General features: G+C 46.9%; 1 protein-coding gene across 3 annotated transcripts in view; it reads left to right on the top strand.

Moving 5' to 3' along the window:
* Positions 1 to 19,837, top strand: part of LOC149372742 (solute carrier organic anion transporter family member 4A1-like) — an 80,601-nt gene extending 60,764 nt beyond the window's left edge. For all 3 annotated transcript variants that reach the window (XM_089567280.1, XM_089567281.1, XM_089567282.1), the window contains exons 2-11: positions 6,680 to 7,640; positions 7,946 to 8,045; positions 8,392 to 8,513; positions 9,540 to 9,710; positions 10,353 to 10,442; positions 13,426 to 13,618; positions 14,189 to 14,345; positions 15,638 to 15,831; positions 17,103 to 17,167; positions 17,877 to 19,837. In XM_089567280.1, coding sequence (XP_089423406.1) covers positions 6,884 to 7,640; positions 7,946 to 8,045; positions 8,392 to 8,513; positions 9,540 to 9,710; positions 10,353 to 10,442; positions 13,426 to 13,618; positions 14,189 to 14,345; positions 15,638 to 15,831; positions 17,103 to 17,167; positions 17,877 to 18,265 — 2,238 coding nt within the window. In that variant the 5' untranslated portion in view covers positions 6,680 to 6,883 and the 3' untranslated portion in view covers positions 18,266 to 19,837. The remainder of the gene's footprint in view (positions 1 to 6,679; positions 7,641 to 7,945; positions 8,046 to 8,391; positions 8,514 to 9,539; positions 9,711 to 10,352; positions 10,443 to 13,425; positions 13,619 to 14,188; positions 14,346 to 15,637; positions 15,832 to 17,102; positions 17,168 to 17,876) is intronic.
* The last annotated feature ends 342 nt before the right edge of the window (positions 19,838 to 20,179 follow it).

Genomic DNA, 20,179 nt, shown 5'->3' on the forward strand with positions numbered 1-20,179 from the left:
ACTGGCTGGTCACGGTTACATTTCCAGAGAAGTCTCCCATGGACGCTTAATATGTATCACCTACATTCAGATCGCTGTCAATCTAGCGGCCGTTGATTTCCGACGCAGAAGGAATGCCAACTTTTCCTTAAAAAGGGTCTAGCGATGGATTATTAACCAGGAACGAATGGAAACAGGGATGTTGTCGTCTTTTCATGATTATATCGTTGTCTAGAACTATGCCCAAGAGAGACTGGACATTTTATTTCAGTGGTCTTCTGCATGTGAGCGGGTGAAGTATAGTTCAGCGATGGTGACAATTTTATAACTTACTGCAGCAGTGCAACGGCTAAGCTTGTCAAATGAGCCATAATATGTCCGCTTGATATCCCGATAACAGTTGCGTACATTACGCTGATACTGCTTCTCTGCATTATTTTTTAACGTTTGAAACGTTCGTTTGGGTTTCTAACTATATCTTCTAGGTATAACCTTGTGGTTCCGCTCGCCTGATTTTGGCTGCAGTAATTTTAAGCACAAGAACCTGAGCGTCTCATGATCTTTTTTTTTTTTCGCTTTCAAGATGGACCTTTGACCAGACCAGCTTCTCTGCTTTCATTACCTGCCTGTATGAAGTTTGGGCTTTTTAGCCTTTGAATGCCAGATAATCGCTCGTACGGCAACAATATGATCGCGTATCTTCGCGTATATGATCGCGAAATTCCTCGCAGCAGAGGAACAAAACGCTGAAAAAAACACTTAAACTGGGCTACGGCTTAGTTGAAACTTTCGGCGACAGCCTAAGCCCTAACAATGTGTAGTCAGTAATTTCATCCTCCCTCTCCGCCGCCCTGGCTCAGTGGTTGTGGCGCTCGGCTGCTGACCCGAAAGACGCGGGTTCGATCCCGGCCGCGGCGGTCGGATTTCGATGGAGGCGATATTCTAGAGGCCCGTGTACTGTGCGATGTCAGTGTACGTTAAAGAACCCTAGGTGGTCGAAATTATCCGGTGACCTCCACTTCGGCACCTCTTTCTGTCTTTCTTCTTTCACTCCCGCCTTCCTCCCTTCCCTTACGGCGCGGTTCAGGTGTCCACCGAGATATGAGAGACAGATACTGCCCTCAAAACACAATTTACCTTCACTACGGCGTCCCTCATAGCCTGAGCCGCTTTGGGACGTTAAACCCGCATAAGCCCATAAACCATTTTGTCTGTTCTCTTCTTTTCATTTCTCTGTGTCTTTCCTTTTTGTCCGCTTTTTCTATCCTTAGCCTTTATGCTCTCCTTCTCTCTTGGCCTGGCTTCCCTTGGTGCCGATCCGCTTGGGCGCCAAGCCAGGGGAGAACTACTACAATGGGCTTCAGTTACACGACGACTCGTGGTGGTCTCCTATTAACGGCTGTCGCCGTAAGACAATATATTTTCAGGCAGCTTTCCCATCCTTCATTGTCCAGATGTTGTCATCAAAACACGTTGCCCAAGTAAAGCCCGTTGTTCTAGATAGATAGAGAGACGCGTCCTTAATTACAACTGGTTTTAGCGTGCTGTTTGTAGAGCATCAGGATGTTCCTGACTGGCGCTGTAGACGCGAGCACGATTTCTATCACTCCATTTTGGGTCTGCCTCCTGCCAACTGCTAAACATAACAGTGCGGCCCCTGACAGGAAGCGCCTTCAGCGGGAATCTTTCAGCGAGCGTCTTTCAGCGGCTGCTTACGGGCTTTTTTATGGGCGCACGTGCAGGGAAGATGTGAAAGCTCTGTCTGCAAAAACGCACGTGCGGATAAGTGCTAGGAGATGGACGATCGCCTTCTTTTCCAGCTTGTGACTTCTTCAAGCCCCCTCCCCCCTCTCCCAAAGTTCACTGCAAAAGCGTGGCTAGAGGAAAGGGTCCTCCACATTCTTGCTGACTGCGGAAGCCGTTCGTCGCTCACTACTGGAGCTGCTGTATATCCGAGCCGAGCATCCCCGATAGACGCTTCGCGGCCAAACGGGCCTCCTGTGAGGCCTTTTCTCGCAGACGCTAGTGTAGCGTCTGCGAGAAAAGGCCTGGGACAACCTTAGCGCCCTACAGTCTCGCAGACGCTGCACTAGCGTCTGCGAGACTGTAGGGCGCTAAGGTTGTCCCAGGCATGGAAGGACTTCACCTCATAAAGCATTTCTTTAATAGCGGCCTCTAGAAGAGGTGTAAGAAGAAACGTCTTTAGTAACGGTGAGTCTGGTATCCGATTGAGAGAAAAAAAAAGAAGAGTGGACTGCTCGAAGACAGTCGTGTGATATTGGAAGGCCCTCAGTGCAGCCAGTGCACGAAATGTACTTTTCAGCGACGTGATGCTGTTCGCTACGTTAACGAATCAGTCCTGTTCCAATTTTTTAAATATTATTAAGTTTCGTGTGTCTTGACCTTGGCGGAATCTCCTGCACAGGTTGTCTTCCGCTAACTGCGCTCACCGAGCAGCACTTGCTACTTGCTAACCAACCTAACCTACTTCACAAAGCAGATCTTCACAGCTTGGCACAGCGTAGAACAACATCAAGGCTAAAATTTCTGTTCTTACTTTATCATCGTGATTTGAACATATCAAGAGAAACATACCTCCAGGAACCATTTCGTCACTCTTCGAGAACTAACCATGAGAAAGCACTTCATCAACCCATAAGCCATATTAACGCTCATAAATATTCTTTGTTTCCAGCGGCTATATCTAGCTGGAACAAACTACCCTCGACAGCTGTAAACTGCAACTCAGTTGATTCATTCATAGAGCATGTCAATAGCATTGATTCATCAGTAATGCCACCGTGATGATGCTGACTTTCATTTCGTATTTTTTGTAACTATATTTGTTTCCGTACTGAACCCGCTATTTTCGTTTCCCTGAATTGGCATCATTACCACCACGATGCCGCTATGATGATGAATTCTTATTTTGTATTATATATGTACCTAACTTGTTCCCCTGTATTGTCCCCTTTGTATCCACTCCTGCATGGGCCCGAGAAGGGCCTGCAGTATTTGTAAATAAATAAAATAAAGAAATAAATAACTGCGGTCGCGCTACTGTAGCTCCTTTTCAGGCCAACTGCTGTGTACACAAAGGTACTTTCGGCTGAAGGGCCGGTGAGAGTCTGCCTGTCACACACAAACTGCCTGTCACACACAAACAAAGAAAAACATATTAAAAAGTGGGGCGCTCTCTACCATGTTAAATTGGCAAACAACGTGAAATTCAGTTCTGTTTGCTTCAAAGTTGATTCTCAACTTTCAGTGCACCTTCGTTTGTTTTTTTCTTGTTTCACAGGTTCATAAGTCGCGCTAGTGCAACGCGACGCTGTTTACCCAAGTAAAAATTTTTCGCGGCGTTCGTTTATTTTCACGAGGCCAGAGCCCTGAAAGAACTATGCTGTTCACGCCGCGTTCCCTGAGCAAGTGGCCACGCGAGCTGGTCGGTGGCTTCCAAGACCGGTTGGCATCGAACCATCGACTTACACTGCATGGGGTAGCTTTCTGCGTCTTTTTGCTGGCAACCTTTGTTTCGCGAATGTATCTAGCCATAAACACACAGTCCTGGAAGCAGAACAAGCTCTGACGGCGTCCCAGTTTCTCGGAGAAGCCATAAGACAAAACTGGCGGCGGCAACAGATGGGAAGCTATCGACCCTGCCTGCTTCTTTTCTTTTTTTCTGCAGCGCTAGCGACTGCGGAAAGTCAGTGGCGCTGATAAATGGATGCAATATCCCATCTTCACTGTTGCCAGAAAGAGTCTTCCCCCTTCCCTGGCTCGAATCGATTGAAAACGGTCCCACACGTGCACACACAGGCGAGGGTAAGAAAAAGAGAGCAAAAACTCGCTTCACTTGCTTTCTCGGGCAAGTGAAAGAGCAAGCGAAGTGATGCGGAATGAACAAAAGCGTCCGGCCTTATGACTTCTTCCCGGTTGATTTCTCACGTCGCAGCTGTTCGGCGAAACGTGGCGCCCAACTCATACGTGACAGCCGCTACGAAGCGCCAATGACTGGGCGACCATATATGAAGGCAGTGCACCGAGAGCCTTTCGTTGGCGATCAACAACCCATCATCGCAGTACGCAGCCCTCAAGTTTGACGACTAGAACGATACTGTCATCCTTCTAGAGCTAACCTTGGTGCTGTAAATAAAATAATAAATTACCGTCTGACCGAAGACTCCCGAACGCTTTAACGGTCCGCAACGTTGCTTGGAAGCAGCTGGGCTCAGGCAGTTAGCTGCAAGCACTATCGAGTCACTGGCCTTTGTCCGGTGTTGTTGATAGCGTGTGAACAGAGGACATGAAGGATGCGCGAAAAGCGTATCATTTTAAAACTAATAAGGAGTTTTGATCCGTAACTGGTCGACGGAAGCATGACTGCAAACTTGTGTAAAAAATTTTATATTTTCCACTGAGGTTCACTGGGAAATCAATATGTATTGCGTTCAAATAGTTGTTACTAATTGCAGCATGTTTCGTTCATTTTCTCTTGCTCTTTACATGCTGCGTTGTTAAGAGAAAAAATCATTTCCGGCCATGTTCTTGGCCGTTGAGCAACGGCCGTTGGCCGTTGAGTGCCGCTTGGCGGCTGTTGAAGTTTCTCTAAAATTGATTTACTGAGGGTAATTAATCTCCTAAAAGATGGAGGTGTAAGACTTTGGATCGAATGTCTGGATGCACTCTGGCAACAACCCTCTCTGTCTAAGAGCACTTGCTGCTGGGCTAGTTGGTTTTGGTTCATATTTGAATAGGTTTTAGGCGCAAAAAACAGACAGACACATAGGTAGGTAACAAGACGAAGCGCCATATGGCGCTTCGTCTTGTTACCTACCTATGTGTCTGTCTGTTTTTTGCGCCTAAAACCTATTCAAATATGAACCCTCTCTGCTTCGAAAATCCCTGACCTTTAATTTCTAGAGGGCGAGAGCGGTTATTAGTAATCTTTATTAGTAATTAGGCGCGGCGGATTTCTGGTCTGATAAAAGGACCAGGTTGTTGTTGCACTGGAGTGTGGAAGAGTAAGCTGCGCGTGCTGCGGCCTTTGCGTTTGAGCCTGTGTTTCGATTCTCTCTATGGATGTTTTCCGAGCAGGATAGTTCGGTAGTAAAATCTTCCTGTCATTGTCTCCACAGTTCAGATATTATGGCTTGGCTTGCTCATGTGGGTATTTATAAAATATCTCGTTAATAGGAAACTTACTGCTATAAATTACATCGTCTGATGTGAGTCGCATGATCTGCATCTGGCATGCATCGGGTCTTTTTCATTCGATGTTTTTCATCAGACATTCAGACGGAAATATACCTGACCAAGGGCGACTAGGCTGGATGTTAGAGAATAAACGCTTTAAAACTTAGGTCTGCCGGCTTCACGCAGATGTCGTGCTGCCTTTACCTTTGAGGAAGGCTTTGCCTCACTGCCTCGCGGAGAAGCGGAGAAGCTTGCTTCGTTGCCCTGAATATATTCGCGATCGCCACAAACTTGACGTGAACGATAAATGCGAACCGCGGGTGCTTGACAAAGCCATCGTTCATTACTTTTCAGTGTTTTTGTCTTCAGGGGCGTCCCACATCCATTATGCCGGGCATGCTTAAGCCAGAGTTAATCCCCCGCGTTGTGGCTTCGTCACGTGTAAACAGGTTTTGCGGAGGGGCCGTGGGGTGCGGTGAACGTGTGCACGCCTGCATATCTTCCACATCGCTACATCGCTGTCAGTCGAGACACTCTGCCGAAGGCATGCGAGGGGACATCCGTGTCGTCCCTGCGCCCTGCTTTTGCCTTTTACATCACCATCGTTTTGTGTTTCTTTAGTAATCCTGTGGGATAATCTCTCTTGGCGTCCGCGCGGTGGCTGGCACGCCGAGGAAGCGGGCGGTAATTATACTATGTCTGTGACTACCCTCGGCATTTCCGCCCCCCATTTTTCTGTTCTGTTGACGCGGGAGATAAATCCCATGGATTACTGCCGAACGGAGCCGGCGGCTTTCATTACATCGTTTACTCTATGGCTTAACGCTCACAGCTAGCGTGAATCTGCGTTGCATTCGTTGTACTGTTTGCCTGGAAGGCCTGTTGATTGAGAGATTCTATTTTGGAGCATTTTTATTCATTAGTTGTAGCCGTTTGCCTCTCACATCGTCGCTTTCGTTTCTGTAAGTATTCGTTACCCTTAGAGCCGGTCTGTTTTTAGGGGCACGCAGGGATGGCGTCACTTTACATGCAAATTGCGGCCAGCGACAATTCCTCTTGCCACCTCCACGCCAAGACAGGCGCGTAGGGAGAGAGGAAATTGATCTCTCTGGCTTTGGCCCGAGGCAGCGAAAGTGCTTACTGCGCGTAACTACTAATCTTCGGCCTCGAGGAAATGCGTATAACTTAGCCATGTATTGCTTCTATGGATTTATTCCTGACCCCGCTGTCACGCCAGAGCTTATGCTTTTTCCAGCCATTGCAGTTTATAGGGCTATATAGAGGACCAATTACATAACGACACGTATAAATTGTTCCAGGATGAAAGCAACGCTTCGCAGGACGCATAATGCGAGTTGTCGGAACTGTGTAAGACTTACTGTTTTAAATTTTTGTATCTCGTTATATTTATTTATGACATACATAACGACATGAAATAAAATGAAGCGCGGAAATGAAGTTGTGGCAACCGATGTTAAGAAAAAAATTCTTACTGACTTCGCAGGAGGACCAAATCAAGGATCGCTGCAAAGGACGGAAGGCCGCGGGAGACCACTGCAGAGCCGGGACCGTTTCACGCTTTGTGTGGCGCTTATCGCTCATTGTTTAGCAAAGTGCGCACGTCGCACCACTAAACCTTCATATCGGCCATCGACTACTGCCGAACGCGCTGAGTCTCTAGCCCGACCAACCAAGCAAGCATTGAGCCATGACGCTCATCAGCGGGGACAGACAGCGGTTCCCGCGAGACGACAGCGTCTCGAGCCTCGGTACCATGACCAACTCGCAAAGCAACGAGCCTCTGGTGGTCGGCAAGCCTCCTGTCATTCCAGACCCCGTGGGTATGCCAGACACCGCTGTGCATCCTAGAGGAATGGTCACTGACTATGACGAAGACGCGGGTGGAACCTGCGGGTGGGGTTGCCTGCGACCCAGCTGGCTCCAGCGGTTCCGCACACCTCCGTGGGTGCTGTTCTTCCTGTGCTGGGCGGGATTCCTGCAGGGACTCATTGTGAACGGCTTCGTCAACGTGGTCATCACCACCATCGAGCGGCGCTTCCAGCTGCGCAGCTCCGAGAGCGGGCTTGTGGCTAGTGGGTACGACATCGCGTCCTTCCTGCTCCTGGCTCCCATCAGCTACTTCGGCGGCACCCGGAGCAAGCCGCTATTCGTGGGCGTCGGCTGCCTCGTGCTGGGTCTCGGTGCCTTCGTCTTCTCGCTGCCGCACTTCCTGGCCGGCACGTACGCCTTCAGCACCGAGGACGACCGCGAGAGCCTCTGCCGTCTTGCGGCCAACGCCACTGAGGGCTTCTGCGGGAGCAGGGAGGTGGGCTCCCTGAACCAGTACAAGTACATGTTCCTCGCGGGACAGATGCTGCACGGCGCCGGGGCGACTCCTTTCTTCACGCTCGGCTGTACTTACCTGGACGAGATTGTGTCTACGAAGATGTCCTCTGTGTACATTGGTACGTCGACCGGCGACACTTCCTTGTAGAGTTTGTCATGCATGGTGGCTGCATCAAGAGACTGTAGAAATTGAAATTCGCTAAGTTTTTAGTTAAGACACACTGTAAACGTTTACTGTTCGCTATTGAAGTGTGTAATTAGTGAGCGTACAGATAAGCGCAAGTACGGCAGGTGACCTCATAGCAGCGCTACCAGCTGAAACGTGAGAATTCGCAGTTGCAAGTGTGTAAATGATACGTACGCAGACGCGCCTTTCCGTTTCTTAACCTTTTTAATCGTTGCACCCATTTTGTTCTTCCTGCAGGTATTTTCTACACCATGGCTATCATCGGCCCTGCACTTGGCTATATTCTAGGTGGCCAATTTCTGAAGATCTACACCGACCTCTCTGTAGACGCTTCAGCGTGAGTTTCCAGTTCTTGTGCGCCATGGTTGTTTCAGTGTCAGCATCACAACTGTCATTTACTGCGCAAAACTCGCCTCAAAGCGCATGGCTGCCACATTGTTGATGGTGCAGCGGCTACAATGAACATGGTGGTTAATTAGATATAGGGCTGCGTGTACTGAATTATCCAGTTAACCGTTGCGAATGTTTGTAGTTCTTACCTGCTTTTCGTTTTCACTAAATACATGCCATCACAGGCACTAGTTTGCGAATATTGGCCTGCATGCAATTTTAGCGCCACTTTCGCTAAGTTTACCTCGACAAACCAACAGTGTCAATATTCTGGCCTTCTTCTTCCCCAACAGCTTAGGCTTGACGCCCTCCAGTGGAGTGTGGGTGGGAGCCTGGTGGATTGGTTTCGTCGTGTCCTCCGTAACGGCTCTCCTTGCTGCCGTCCCCATTAGTGCCTTCCCCAAGGTCCTCCCAGGTAAATAAAGCTCAGTAAGGCTGTCCTTACCGCTGTAGTGTGTACATATACAGCAGCTATTAGCCACACAATAGCTATAGGAACTGTGGGACTCGTTGTGATATACGCTTTAAACACGAAATGAGTGAAAAGGGAGTAAGCTGTCCTCTACCACACTTTAAAGGAGCAGAGTATTCCGCCCAAGCCCTGGGGTATATTTCTATCGCTAAAAATACGGAACACTTATGGTTCGCAACGGAAACGAGTAGTTCGAGCAGTTACGAAGATTTTACGGAGGTTTCAGTCTGTTCTGTTTGCTAACCTCAATACAATTAAAAGCCTCCTCCTCCCTTTCGCTGAATGCATCAGGTTACTATACTTTGCACTGGGAATATACCTCTGGTGCCAATTGGGTAAGCATTCCGTATAATTACTGATCGAAATCTGCTTCGCAACTTGAGAAGCATACCCTTCCATTAAGCCCCGCCGCGGTGGCTCAGTGGTTACGGCGCTCGGCTGCTGACCTGAAAGACGCGGGTTCGATCCCGGCCGCGGTGGCCGAATTTCGATGAAGGCGAAACCCTAGAGGCCCGTGTGCTGTGCGATGTCAGTGCACGTTAAAGAACCCCAGGTGGTCGAAATTTCAGGAGCCCTTCACTACGGCGTCCCTCATAGCCTGAGTTGCTTCGGGACATTAAACCTCAAGAAACCAAACCTTCCCATTAAGGTAATGCGCTAGAGGACGTCTTACTCACTTTTTACTCCCATATAAGCATACTCGTGTTTAGGGAGTACATGCGGAAGGAACGAGTTATTGAGATACCACTTAGCGGTAGTTATTCATACAGAGGGCGACAAAAAAACTGTTTGAAAAATCAGCGATTGATATATGTGCCACTAAAAAGTTCTCGACCATTCCAACCAAGCTGCATATCTCATACAAGGATCTTTTTTTTTTCTCCTTGTAGGTTGTTTCTAGACAACTTCGGCGCTCGCCGTAAGACTATGTATCATATGTACCAACAGAACCACCCTTGAAATTCGCAGGTTCGTTAAAGCTGCAGGCTCAGAAGAAATCCGAGATGCATCAGAAGCTTCAGAAGAGCGAAGCGGTGCAAAGCGGCTTCGGGGCCCGCGCCAAGGATCTCCCGGCATCCTTCAAGATACTCATCACCAACCCGACCTTTGTATTCCTAAGCTTGGCCGGAGCCACCGAAGGTTAGTGAGTTGAAGTAGGGGAACGGAAATTGTAAAAATGACACACGGGGAAGTCGCCTTGAGAGTTGAATGTCTTTGCCATTTGCGCTGTGGGGTTTCGACACTTGTTCTGTGTAACTCTCCGCAAAATGTGTCCAATGAAGTAAAGGTTCTACGCATTTTCTTGATGAAAAAAAAAAGTTCTTTACTTCTGAGCCTAGTAAAGAATTTCAGTGCACCTTTATGGGGACACACGTCTCGTGACGCGACTGACTTTAGGGGGCTGCGGCTCAGTCAAGCTGTCTATCACAGCTTTTTCTGCAGCTCCTCTGTCACTTTTTGGAGGCAGAAATAAAAAAAAATTGATTGATTGATTGACTGATTGACTGATTGACTGATTGATTGATTGATTGATTGATTGATTGATTGATTGATTGATTGATTGATTGATTGATTGATTGATTGATTGATTGATTGATTGATTGATTGATTGATTGATTGATTGATTGATTAGAACGATCCCCCTCCCTTTTTTTATCCTGTGCGCCATTGTTCCGAAGTAATCTGAAGTATACTACTTTTCGGGAAGGTATACAAAGGACTGCAAAAAATAAACCTTAGTACGAAGCAGTTTAACAAACTCTCGTTCTGTTCCTTTCCCAGGTATGCTGGTATCTGGCCTGGCGACATTCCTCCCTAAAGTCATTGAGTTCCAGTTCAGCATCGCGGCCAGTTTAGCGGCCCTAATAATGGGTGAGTACGATAGTCTGTTTATGATCCTCCATCCGGAATCCGAAATGGTTTTACGTCGGTTACTGAATAATGTGCAAGAAAGCTTTGGAACAGCGCGATCCGCTACCCTTGGACCGTTTACGCCAGGACCCGACTGCGAATGAGGACAAGCGCGTGCCTACACCTGGCGTAGGGAGTCTATTTGCGCATGCGCAGTTAACGCCTTGCATAAATGCGCTTGCGCAGACGGCACATCAGGAAGCTGATCGGTGTAGAGGATCACTGCCACGAACGCTCTCGTGACGCGACTGCCGTCTGCGTCATCATTATCATCATAGTCATTATAAGCCTGAATACGCCCACTTCAGGACAAAGGGTTCTCCCATATCTCTCCAATTAGCATGGTCCTGTGCCAGATATGACCATCTAATCCTAGCAAACTTCTTAATCTCATCCGCCCGCCTAACTTTCTGCCGCACGTTAATGACCATCAGTTATATTGCCTTCGTATTACATGCCCTGCCCATGCCCATTTCTTCTTCTTGATTTCGACTGAGATGTCATTGTCTCGCGTTTCTTCCCTGGTCCACTCTGCTCTTTTCCTTACTCTTGACGTTACACTTTTCATTTTTCTTTCCATAGCTCGATGCACTGTCTTCAATTTCAAGGGGTCATTACATGGTCTACCAACAAAGCGAGGTTTTGCGTTGCAGCTACTAGCCACGATGCTATTATTGCGTAATTAAAAAAGATGTAGGGATCTACGCGCGCATCTGAGCTAGAAATTTCAGTTAGAAGTTATCGGCTCTAAGCCTCTCCCCTTGGCAGCGACGGGCATATTGAAGCAGCCTAAGTGACGTCATGACCCGACAGCGCCGTCGTCTGCTGCAAAACTGCCGTGCGCATGGTCGGTGCGTAACAGGACGCGCGCCTCGAGCCCGGCCGTGGCACATTGGGGTGAAGATGCCGAGATTGGGCAGAAGCTAGACAGAAAAGGGAAGGAAAGACACAGGCCTCTGTCCCCCTGTCATGTCACCCTTCCTCCCTTCAACCTTCCGCACCTCTAGCCCAGACTCTCCTACACTCTTAGAAAAAAAGGTAGTGAAAACGTAGTAACTGATGCTGTTACAACCTTTTTTTAACCCCTACTACCTATGTACTATGTTGCTACGACCTTGTTACTACTGGAAAGAAAATTAAGTAGTAACAAGGTAGTAACTTCTGCTGTTACTACGTTTTTTTGGCAGTTACTACACTTGTACTACCTCATTATAACCCTGGTAGTATCCATTACTACCTTGATCAGGAAATGGATGATCGGAATATGCACATGTACGTATACTAACATTCCCGGTGACATTGCTACTCAATGCCCCATGTTTTTATATAATGAAAAGGGTTTCCTAATTGGCAGCAAATCTAACAAAATTGCCAGTGCTGTTTTTTGTTTTCAATACAATATACCCAGCGCGTATGTGTTCCACTCTTTAGTTTGATTTCTTAATTGCACTTTTTCACCAACCCCAAGCTATTGTGCCTGACTTCTGCTCATTTTTCCTTCTGGTTTACTACAAGATGCACAAAAATGGGCGTTGAGTTTCTGATGTCATGTTCATGCACTCCTTGTGACACATTAGAAAGTCACCACGAAGTCAGGTATTCATGTCTTTCGACAATAAAAACTCAGCAGAGACTCTTTTTCGTTAACACAGAAGATTTCCTTATGTTATTGGCCATCAGCCACTGAAAGGGCCTTCTCAACAACATTGTTGTCCCGTGCGAGAATGTAGATGCTGCTGCTACATTTACACGCAATGAAAAGAACAAGAAACAACTGTGGCTGCACATATCACGGCACATAAGTTGATAAGTAAACGTCTGGTGGCGTGGCGTAGTGGTTAGCGTGGTAGGCTAGAAAGTATAGAAACAGGATAGAAACAACTTCAACATAGAACGTCAAAGGTCCGCGGTTCGAATCCTCCTGAAATCAGGTTTTTTTTTCTTTTTTGTTTTTGCTCTAGTTTTTTTTTTGCCCTTATTTTGCACTATTACTATTTTATATGCATACGATTCTAATGTCAAAAGTCATTAGATTATTTCTTAAGGTGTTTTCTCTCGAGAGGTAGTAAATGTTACTACCTCGCAGTTACTACGTACAGTTACTGAGAGGTAGTAAACGTTACCACCTTGCAGTTACTACGTACAGTTACTACCTAGGTAGTCATATATGTGACAGTCGTTACTACCCTAAAATGTAGTAACCTCAACTACCTTTTTTTTTAGAGTGTACGCTCACTACGCGCAGTGCGGAGTTCAGTCGTGTGAGCAGTGAGCACGTGGCCGCCGTCTTATGTCGTCATGGATCGCGAGCGCGCCAGTATTGCCTGACTGCCACATGGTTCAGAAGGCCTTTTAAAAATTCGGTAAATTACTCGCTGCATCAAATGACCTAAAATTTTTCCTTGTTGTTCCGAGATGCACAGTGAACAGTTAGCATGCAATAAACATCGTGAGTCTGGAAAATGGTGTCATGACCGCTTTAAGTGTAACCCTTTTTGTTAGCCTCCAATTTTCCGCCCCTTAGGTGAGTACTGGTGAGATACAGCTGTTATATACTTTCTTATTCAGAGTTACTGGTAAATTGTCATTCATGGTCCGAAAGCGCCAGCGAAGTGCGCTCCCACCGCATTCTTATGTTTTAGTGATTTCACTCTTGTGGTCCGGATCCGCGGTCACTACCTGCCCCAAGTAAATGAAATCATTTACCACTTACAGCTCCTGACTACTTATCGTAAACTGCTCTTCCCTTCCGGGATTGTTGAACATTACTCCAGTTTTCTACATTTAATGTTTAGGCCTACTCTTCTGCTTTGCCTGTCTAAGTCATTAATGCAGACCGATCAGCTTACATGTCCTTTACCTACAAGGTATTCACTACGTCAGCATGGCGTGTGCTAACTGGAACACAGATTTAGACTACGAGGTATTGTTCACTTTTTCTCAGGTGCGGTGACAGTTCCGGGCGCTGGTGGTGGCACGTTCCTAGGCGGCTACTTCGTGAAGAAGTTCAACCTGCGCTGCGCCGGCATCATCAAGATGTGCGTCCTTTGCTCCCTCGTTCCACTCGTCACCATCTTCGCATTCTTCTTCAGCTGTCCCAACGTCAGATACGCCGGCGTCAATTACAAGACGAACAAGTAAGCTAGCCTGCTACCTCGTGAACAGCATACCACACAAGAAACTTGTTTTTGTTTGTACGTCTTTTGCCGCGATGCTATGCCGACAAAAATTGAAAACGAACTTTAAACTTGAAGTTTTAAATAGCACCTAATTTGAGTACAGAATATTTGCTGTAGCATGCAATGCAGCGAAAAGCACGTGTTGTTTGACAAGCTCTTATACTACGTACTGTATTTGTGATCAAATTGATGGGCATCTGCGACAGTGTGGCACGCACAGTAATCTATACGCTGCACCATGTTCTCAGTTTTCCCTTTTCACTCCTTCTGTCGTCTCAGCTAATGAGGCAGCCAGCCAGATTTGAATTTGGGTAACCTTTCCAATTTCGGCTATTATGTATCAATTGGTTATAAGGTAGCAAAGTGGTATGGTTCTTACTTCTCTGCATTAAAACTTTGAATGAAAATTCACAGTGCACATGGTGGTTCCTCTTGAATAACAGGAAAGTTTATTTTGTTATGAACGTCTCAATGTACACCGCTCTTCAAAAAAGTATTGACTTCAACGCTCTTACACCTCTTTTGCAGTGTCACTGTTGGAATAGACCGTTTCCTGTCCGACTGCAATAATCAGTGCCACTGCCAAATGGAAGACTTTGACCCCATCTGTGGGACGGACCACGTCATGTACTATTCCGCATGTTTTGCAGGTTGCCAAGAGGTGCACCACTACGGATCAACGAAAGTGAGTTCACTTACTGTTTTCCGTTTCTTAAAGCTTAGAACCACTGGTTCTTCTAATCGAGAGAGTAGGTCGCGACGGGTCGTAGAGATAGCGATGAGCACAACTGCAGTTGCGCTGGGGCAGGACATATGTTCTAATTAGTAGATCAACACAAGCTTGCTCATAGTCGGCGACTGGTGCCAGATTTTGGCGCTAGTCTTTGATTAAATAGCAGGTGCACAGGTTTTAGAAATCGAATAGCAAAGAGGTCGAACGTGTGAAACTCGCCGGTAAAGCGTGCAAAGTTATTTTGTTCTAGCATTTGAAATGATGATGTAATCGCCGATTAAACTTGCAACAGCCTTCAAGCTTCATCTCTACGCACAACGCCAAGGGGGGAATTTGGGGGGGGGGGGGGGGGGTGTAGAGAGGGGTCATGGTGACGTCATCTACGGCATCGGTACATTTACAAAGCATAAAAGATTGCTTGGTTGGAAGAAAACCAATGCCAGCAAAGGGAAAGCGCTCCTGGCGTCATTTGGTATCATCTAACAACGCATGGCAGGGAGTGGTTGACGGCAACGGAAATCTGAAATCTTAAATCGGAAATCTGAATCTTCTGTGCACTCCTCAGTGCTGTGAGGAGAATCCAAAAATTTGTTCGCCGATAGCATCACCATTTTAAATGCTATGCAAATATGCGTGGCATGCTTTACCTCATGCCTGTATAGTTTTGGATTCTTAAGTATCACGGATTTCTCAAAAAGTTGTGCAGTTGTCCATTAAGGATATTGCAGAAAACCATTGCAAGCAGGTGTCGTTTGTTCGGTGCGTGTCGGCATGTCTTTGAGCACATCAATTTGACTTTCTAGGCATGTTGGCATCAGCTTCAGTCAATCTTATTGCACCAAATGAAATCAATGACGTAGAAGTTTCAAAACTCACCTGGGGGAGTCATTCCCGAGCAGTATGCGCAACGGATCATCGGTCTCGTGTCTTTACATGCTTCTTCTATTCAAAACAACTCACGAATAGGGCTTTTCTGTTTACTTGTCGTTTGGTATGTTGTTAGTTACAGTAAATTCTTAGCTACGGAAGCAAAAGAAATGATATGCGCAGATGTTGGATACTGATAAAATGTATAGGGTATGGTTATGGGTAGGTTTTCTCCTGCCAGTGGTCTTTTTGTACACATCACAAAGTAGCTTACACAGATCATATGCTGCTGGATTAGTATGGTCCTACCTCTTCGATCTGCGACCACTTAACGGCCACTGCGTGACATATGCATCTTATTTTCTTATCGCACTTAGGTTTATGAGGACTGCCGCTGCATCGACCATCCGGGTAGAAACATAACGATCGATGGGAAGCAAGTGACCATCCAGGCGGAGCGTGACAAATGTCCAAGCGAATGCAACTTCCTCGTGTTCTTCCTTATCGCCATGTTCGTCTGCATGGTCTTCACATTCCTGGTCAGCATGCCTTCCCTGGCCGCCACGCTCAGGCAAGTGCATTGGCTGGCTTCTACTTCACTGGCGTTTGCCTACTACGAGTGCAGACAGACTACGTCTGTAGATATTAATGTCGCATATTTCGACTACTGCGGCGCCGAATCAGTAAAACTTTGTTAATCGGCACGTTTCATGTGCTCTAATGAGTGTGGATAATGAAATGCACCGGAAGTTCTGAGACAGGTGTCAAAAGTTTGGCCTATAAGTATGATTGATAGTTTTAAGAAAGGCATTATAATTTGGGTTATAACTTACAAGTGTTATTTTATGCCTCCTTGGTGCAGGATGCCGGTCGCTACCAAGGCAATCACTGTAATTTCCACTTCGCAGCTGCATGGTGGCGGCAAGCAGTGCATTCACACAATCTTCTATGTCAGAAGAAAAAAAATCATAGACAATCAATGCTATTGATGCGGTTGAGTATGCATTAGCGTTAGTGTTGCCCCTGGACGGAGCAACCGCTGCTGCAGAGATGTTCAGACCACGCCAGCTGGTGGCCTTATGCAGTCCATCACCGTATAACAGGCCGTATCCCCTCTCCACTCTCCTCCACCAGCCATTCGTCGCCTCCTATCCTCTCTTCGTCTTCTCTCGCCTAATTTCTCACTCCTATGAAATCGGGAAGAGATATTTTTCTCCCTCCAATTTGCCACATGCCAACCGAGGCTTTAGACAGACGGACAGACTTCTCCGATATGGGATTCTAATGTATTTCCATTGAAAGGAAAACTTGCAAGTAGGCGTTAGCTACGCGTCACATAAAAAATTTCACCTGAACAGTCTTTGGGGGAGGGGGGGAGGTGAAGAAAGAGGTCAGCGATAGTAAGAAAGAATAGGGGTAGAGCGGCAATATATACTATGAGCAAATACAGGATGTGGGGTGCTGCGCCGCGCATGGTTGCCAGGAGTGCTGTGCGCAGGTGCACATTTTGTTTGGTGGAGATGGGGGGCGGCTGGTAGTGGCCCACACGATGTCTTTCACGCCGGCGCAGATGGGTTGCCGTGCGCCAGTCAGAACATCGAGCGGGGCCACTGTCTGCGTGCGGGTGCGTCGACACTTGCACACGCTCTCACTTGGCCACTTGGCCGTCGTGCGCCGGTCGCTCAAGTTAAATATTTATGAGTGGTCTCATTCGAAATTCATACGAGCCTAATGAAGCTTATTTTTTATGTTGTTTGTCTGACAGTGATAAAAGCACTGCGAGACCATGTTTTTCTTTCGCTTACTGTTTTTAACGTTCCATTGGCCCTCTTTTACATGCAGGTGTGTTGCAGCTAGCCAGAAGTCTTTCGGTCTCGGCATACAGTGGATTGCTGTGCGGCTATTAGGTATGTATTCGCTCCCATATATACAGGGCGTTTCACTATTGTAGAATGCATGCTAGATGCAGACATCGGGATGGTTTTGCTTGTGCCTACTTTGTTGCAGCGGTTCAGTCTCATAAATGGCTTAGGAGGTAGCTTTTCTGGGGGCTACCATTGTCGATCAGGCTTGCTTACTGTGAACGCGTCGAAATCATCTTTTGCGTCATTATCGGTCTTGCCAGAGGCCTGAGTAGCGTCATCTCAAAGTCAAGCATCCCTGCACGTCCTATATCATCTTCTGTGCTCTTCGCACTCTGACGTACTCTAAACTTGTGCTCGATCACTTCTGACGCTCACACTAAACGAACTGTCTTCCCAAAAATTCCAAACTTCAGTTGATTTCTTTGATTTCTTTAGAGACAATTCTACGCCTTGAACATCGTGCGCGCGAAAGGGAAGGTCTTTAGAAAGGCATAGAGTTTAGCGAGGCGCGCTGTAGATGGAAAGAGCGCACCTCCGCACATTTCGGATTCCATTGTTTCGAAAATGAATAGCAGATAGCGTGTACAAAAAAAAATACTGAAAATTGGAGTGACTAGCCAAATCAGTGAATGTGGCTCTAATCTTAAATTATTTTTACATCGGTGCCTTGCTAAAAGAACTGTCATTGAACATTTAGTAAGCAGCATCTCTACTTGTCGTTCATGTGTAATCGTTCATCCGTTCCACGCAGGGACCATACCGGCGCCTATCATGTTCGGCTACTTGATCGATCAGAGCTGCGTCCTGTGGCCCGGCTCTTGCGATGACTCCGGCGCATGCGCCGTCTACGAAAATGGCCAGATGGCGCGGAACCTGCTCGCGCTGCTGGCCACTGTCAAGTTCCTCTCGTGCCTCTTCTTCTTCCTCTCGTGGCTGCTCTACAAGGCGCCCGAGGGCGGAGACGAAGAGGACGACGGCAACGAGACACCGGCTGCGGCGCCTGAGAAAGAGAAGTCTGGGGTCGCCACCATCAAGCAGGAGACAGTTGTGACTGGTGCTCCGTTTAAGACGGCCACGAACGGTGCAGCCGTGGGACAGCAGCAGAATCACAGCAGTGACAACAACAGCACGTGGTTCTGAACGGTGGAGAGAAACAGAGTGCAAGTTGTCTTCGGGGTCATTTGCGTCGGGACCCAGTGATGCGCTCGCCGTGCTGGATGTGCAAAGAGTGACGTAGTTCTTCGCGGTTCCACAGTTCTTGGCTGTTTGTAGTTGCGAGAGGCGTCATGAACCTCTGTGTGCGACCTTGTGAGTATGGTGCAAGAACATTCCGCGAAAGTGCTAGGTGACATCTGTAGGTTGCGACCGTGGCTTTTCAAGCAGCTATCCATCTCCTCAGTACTGTGACATGTGTGCGCTCCCTCAGCTCGTGGGGTAATAAATCAGAACCTCAAGGACGGTGAATTTCACAATGAAATCCTCCAAATGGCACGATGGTTCGAATATTGCCGAGCATACTCCGTATGTTCTCACGAGTTTCTTCACTGGCGTCAGTATTTTGGGTGCAGCATTCTCCCGTCAGCACAAATATCAGCTCGTGGTAAGAAGGCAAAGAAAAGGCCTTTTTTTTTCTGGTGCATACCAGCATGACGCCTCAAAACAAAAGATGGACAGACACTGGTTCTTCAAAAACTCGACAATGTGAGAACCTTTCGACCCTCTTCAACTTCATCTACTGACCATCCAAGCATGAATGAAGTGATGACAGCGTTGGCGTGCTTTGAAGCGTCTCCGGACTATACTCGTGGTGTGATATTCAGGACATCTAGTTTGACTGGCGTTGCATGATTGCACGCGAATCATGGGCTTCTGGAACATGTGTCGATGCTGCTGACTGATGCCGTGTCCACTGCATCGCCGGGATTGAACGAAGGGACCCTTTCTTCTTTTTTTTTTTTGGAGGCACCTCACCATTCCGATCACGGAAAAAAGAAATAACCGGCTCATTTTAGCTACGAACACTGTGAACCTTTCAAGAAGTTCCTTTTTGTATATCATGCTTTTTTCAATACCAAGTCGCGCCACTCGTCGGTCAGACGGCGTATCTGTACGTTACCAATGGAAAGATCGCTCTCGTGTGCGCATTAAATTCAGAGCAAAACAGCATACGGCCTGTATCACAATCTGCTTTATTCGAAAATGCGTGGCATAGAACGCCGCTGTTCAGGCCCTTCCTTTAAGTAATTATTTGTTGATGGATGTGAAGGTCATCGAGAATTCGCTTAATATGATACTGTGTGAGCTCACTCAGTGGTTGTGTTTGACTCATAAATTTTAAATTAATCCTTATGGAATAGTTCTGGCGTGACGTTAAGCACATTAGTCGTGAAAACTACAGTAGTTTAAGGTGGTATATCTGCACTAACTAGAAAAAAAAGGCGCTTTTTGTTGTACTTCTAGAATAATGTGCACTGCCACGTGCAAATCAATTATGGCACCGAACAAATCAATGTGGCTTTTTCATTCGTTTATACACTGTGCATGCTTTTACAGCTGGCCAATTTTCAGCTCATAAGTTGGCGCGACAACAGCTGCATACCCACAACGTTTACTTGTGCTTCTGTGATAGTGCATACGGTGATTAATTTCGGGCAAAGCGAGCCGACGAATGAGAATCTTTTTGTGGTAATAAACTTTTCAGCGGCACTGCCAGTTTTGTTTTCTGACACTTAAACTGCCTAACATTTGTGTTTGTCAGCTTCCGTTTTAACGATGCTTACAACCAGGTGTTAGGTTGCTTTAATCACTCTTGGTAGTTTGTTGCACCATCTGCCAGGAAACAATGTGAAGTCTCCCTTCTCCTACTTTCCCCTTTTACTTGTTCTCATTTCAATGATTTAAATGTTTCATTTCACAGCTGAAAGTTGTCCTGAAATGCTTAAGTTATAGTAGTCAGCCAGTTCTTGTTAGAAACTCATTGCCTTGGTTTTGCCTTGACAGTACGCTGAGTACACAGCACTGGGAAGAAGTTATTGTGGAAACCTATCAGTTTCA

The sequence above is a fragment of the Amblyomma mixtum genome, chromosome 1 (genome assembly GCF_055824585.1).
Source record: "Amblyomma mixtum isolate Tamu chromosome 1, ASM5582458v1, whole genome shotgun sequence".
NCBI classification, from domain to species: Eukaryota; Metazoa; Arthropoda; class Arachnida; order Ixodida; family Ixodidae; genus Amblyomma; species Amblyomma mixtum.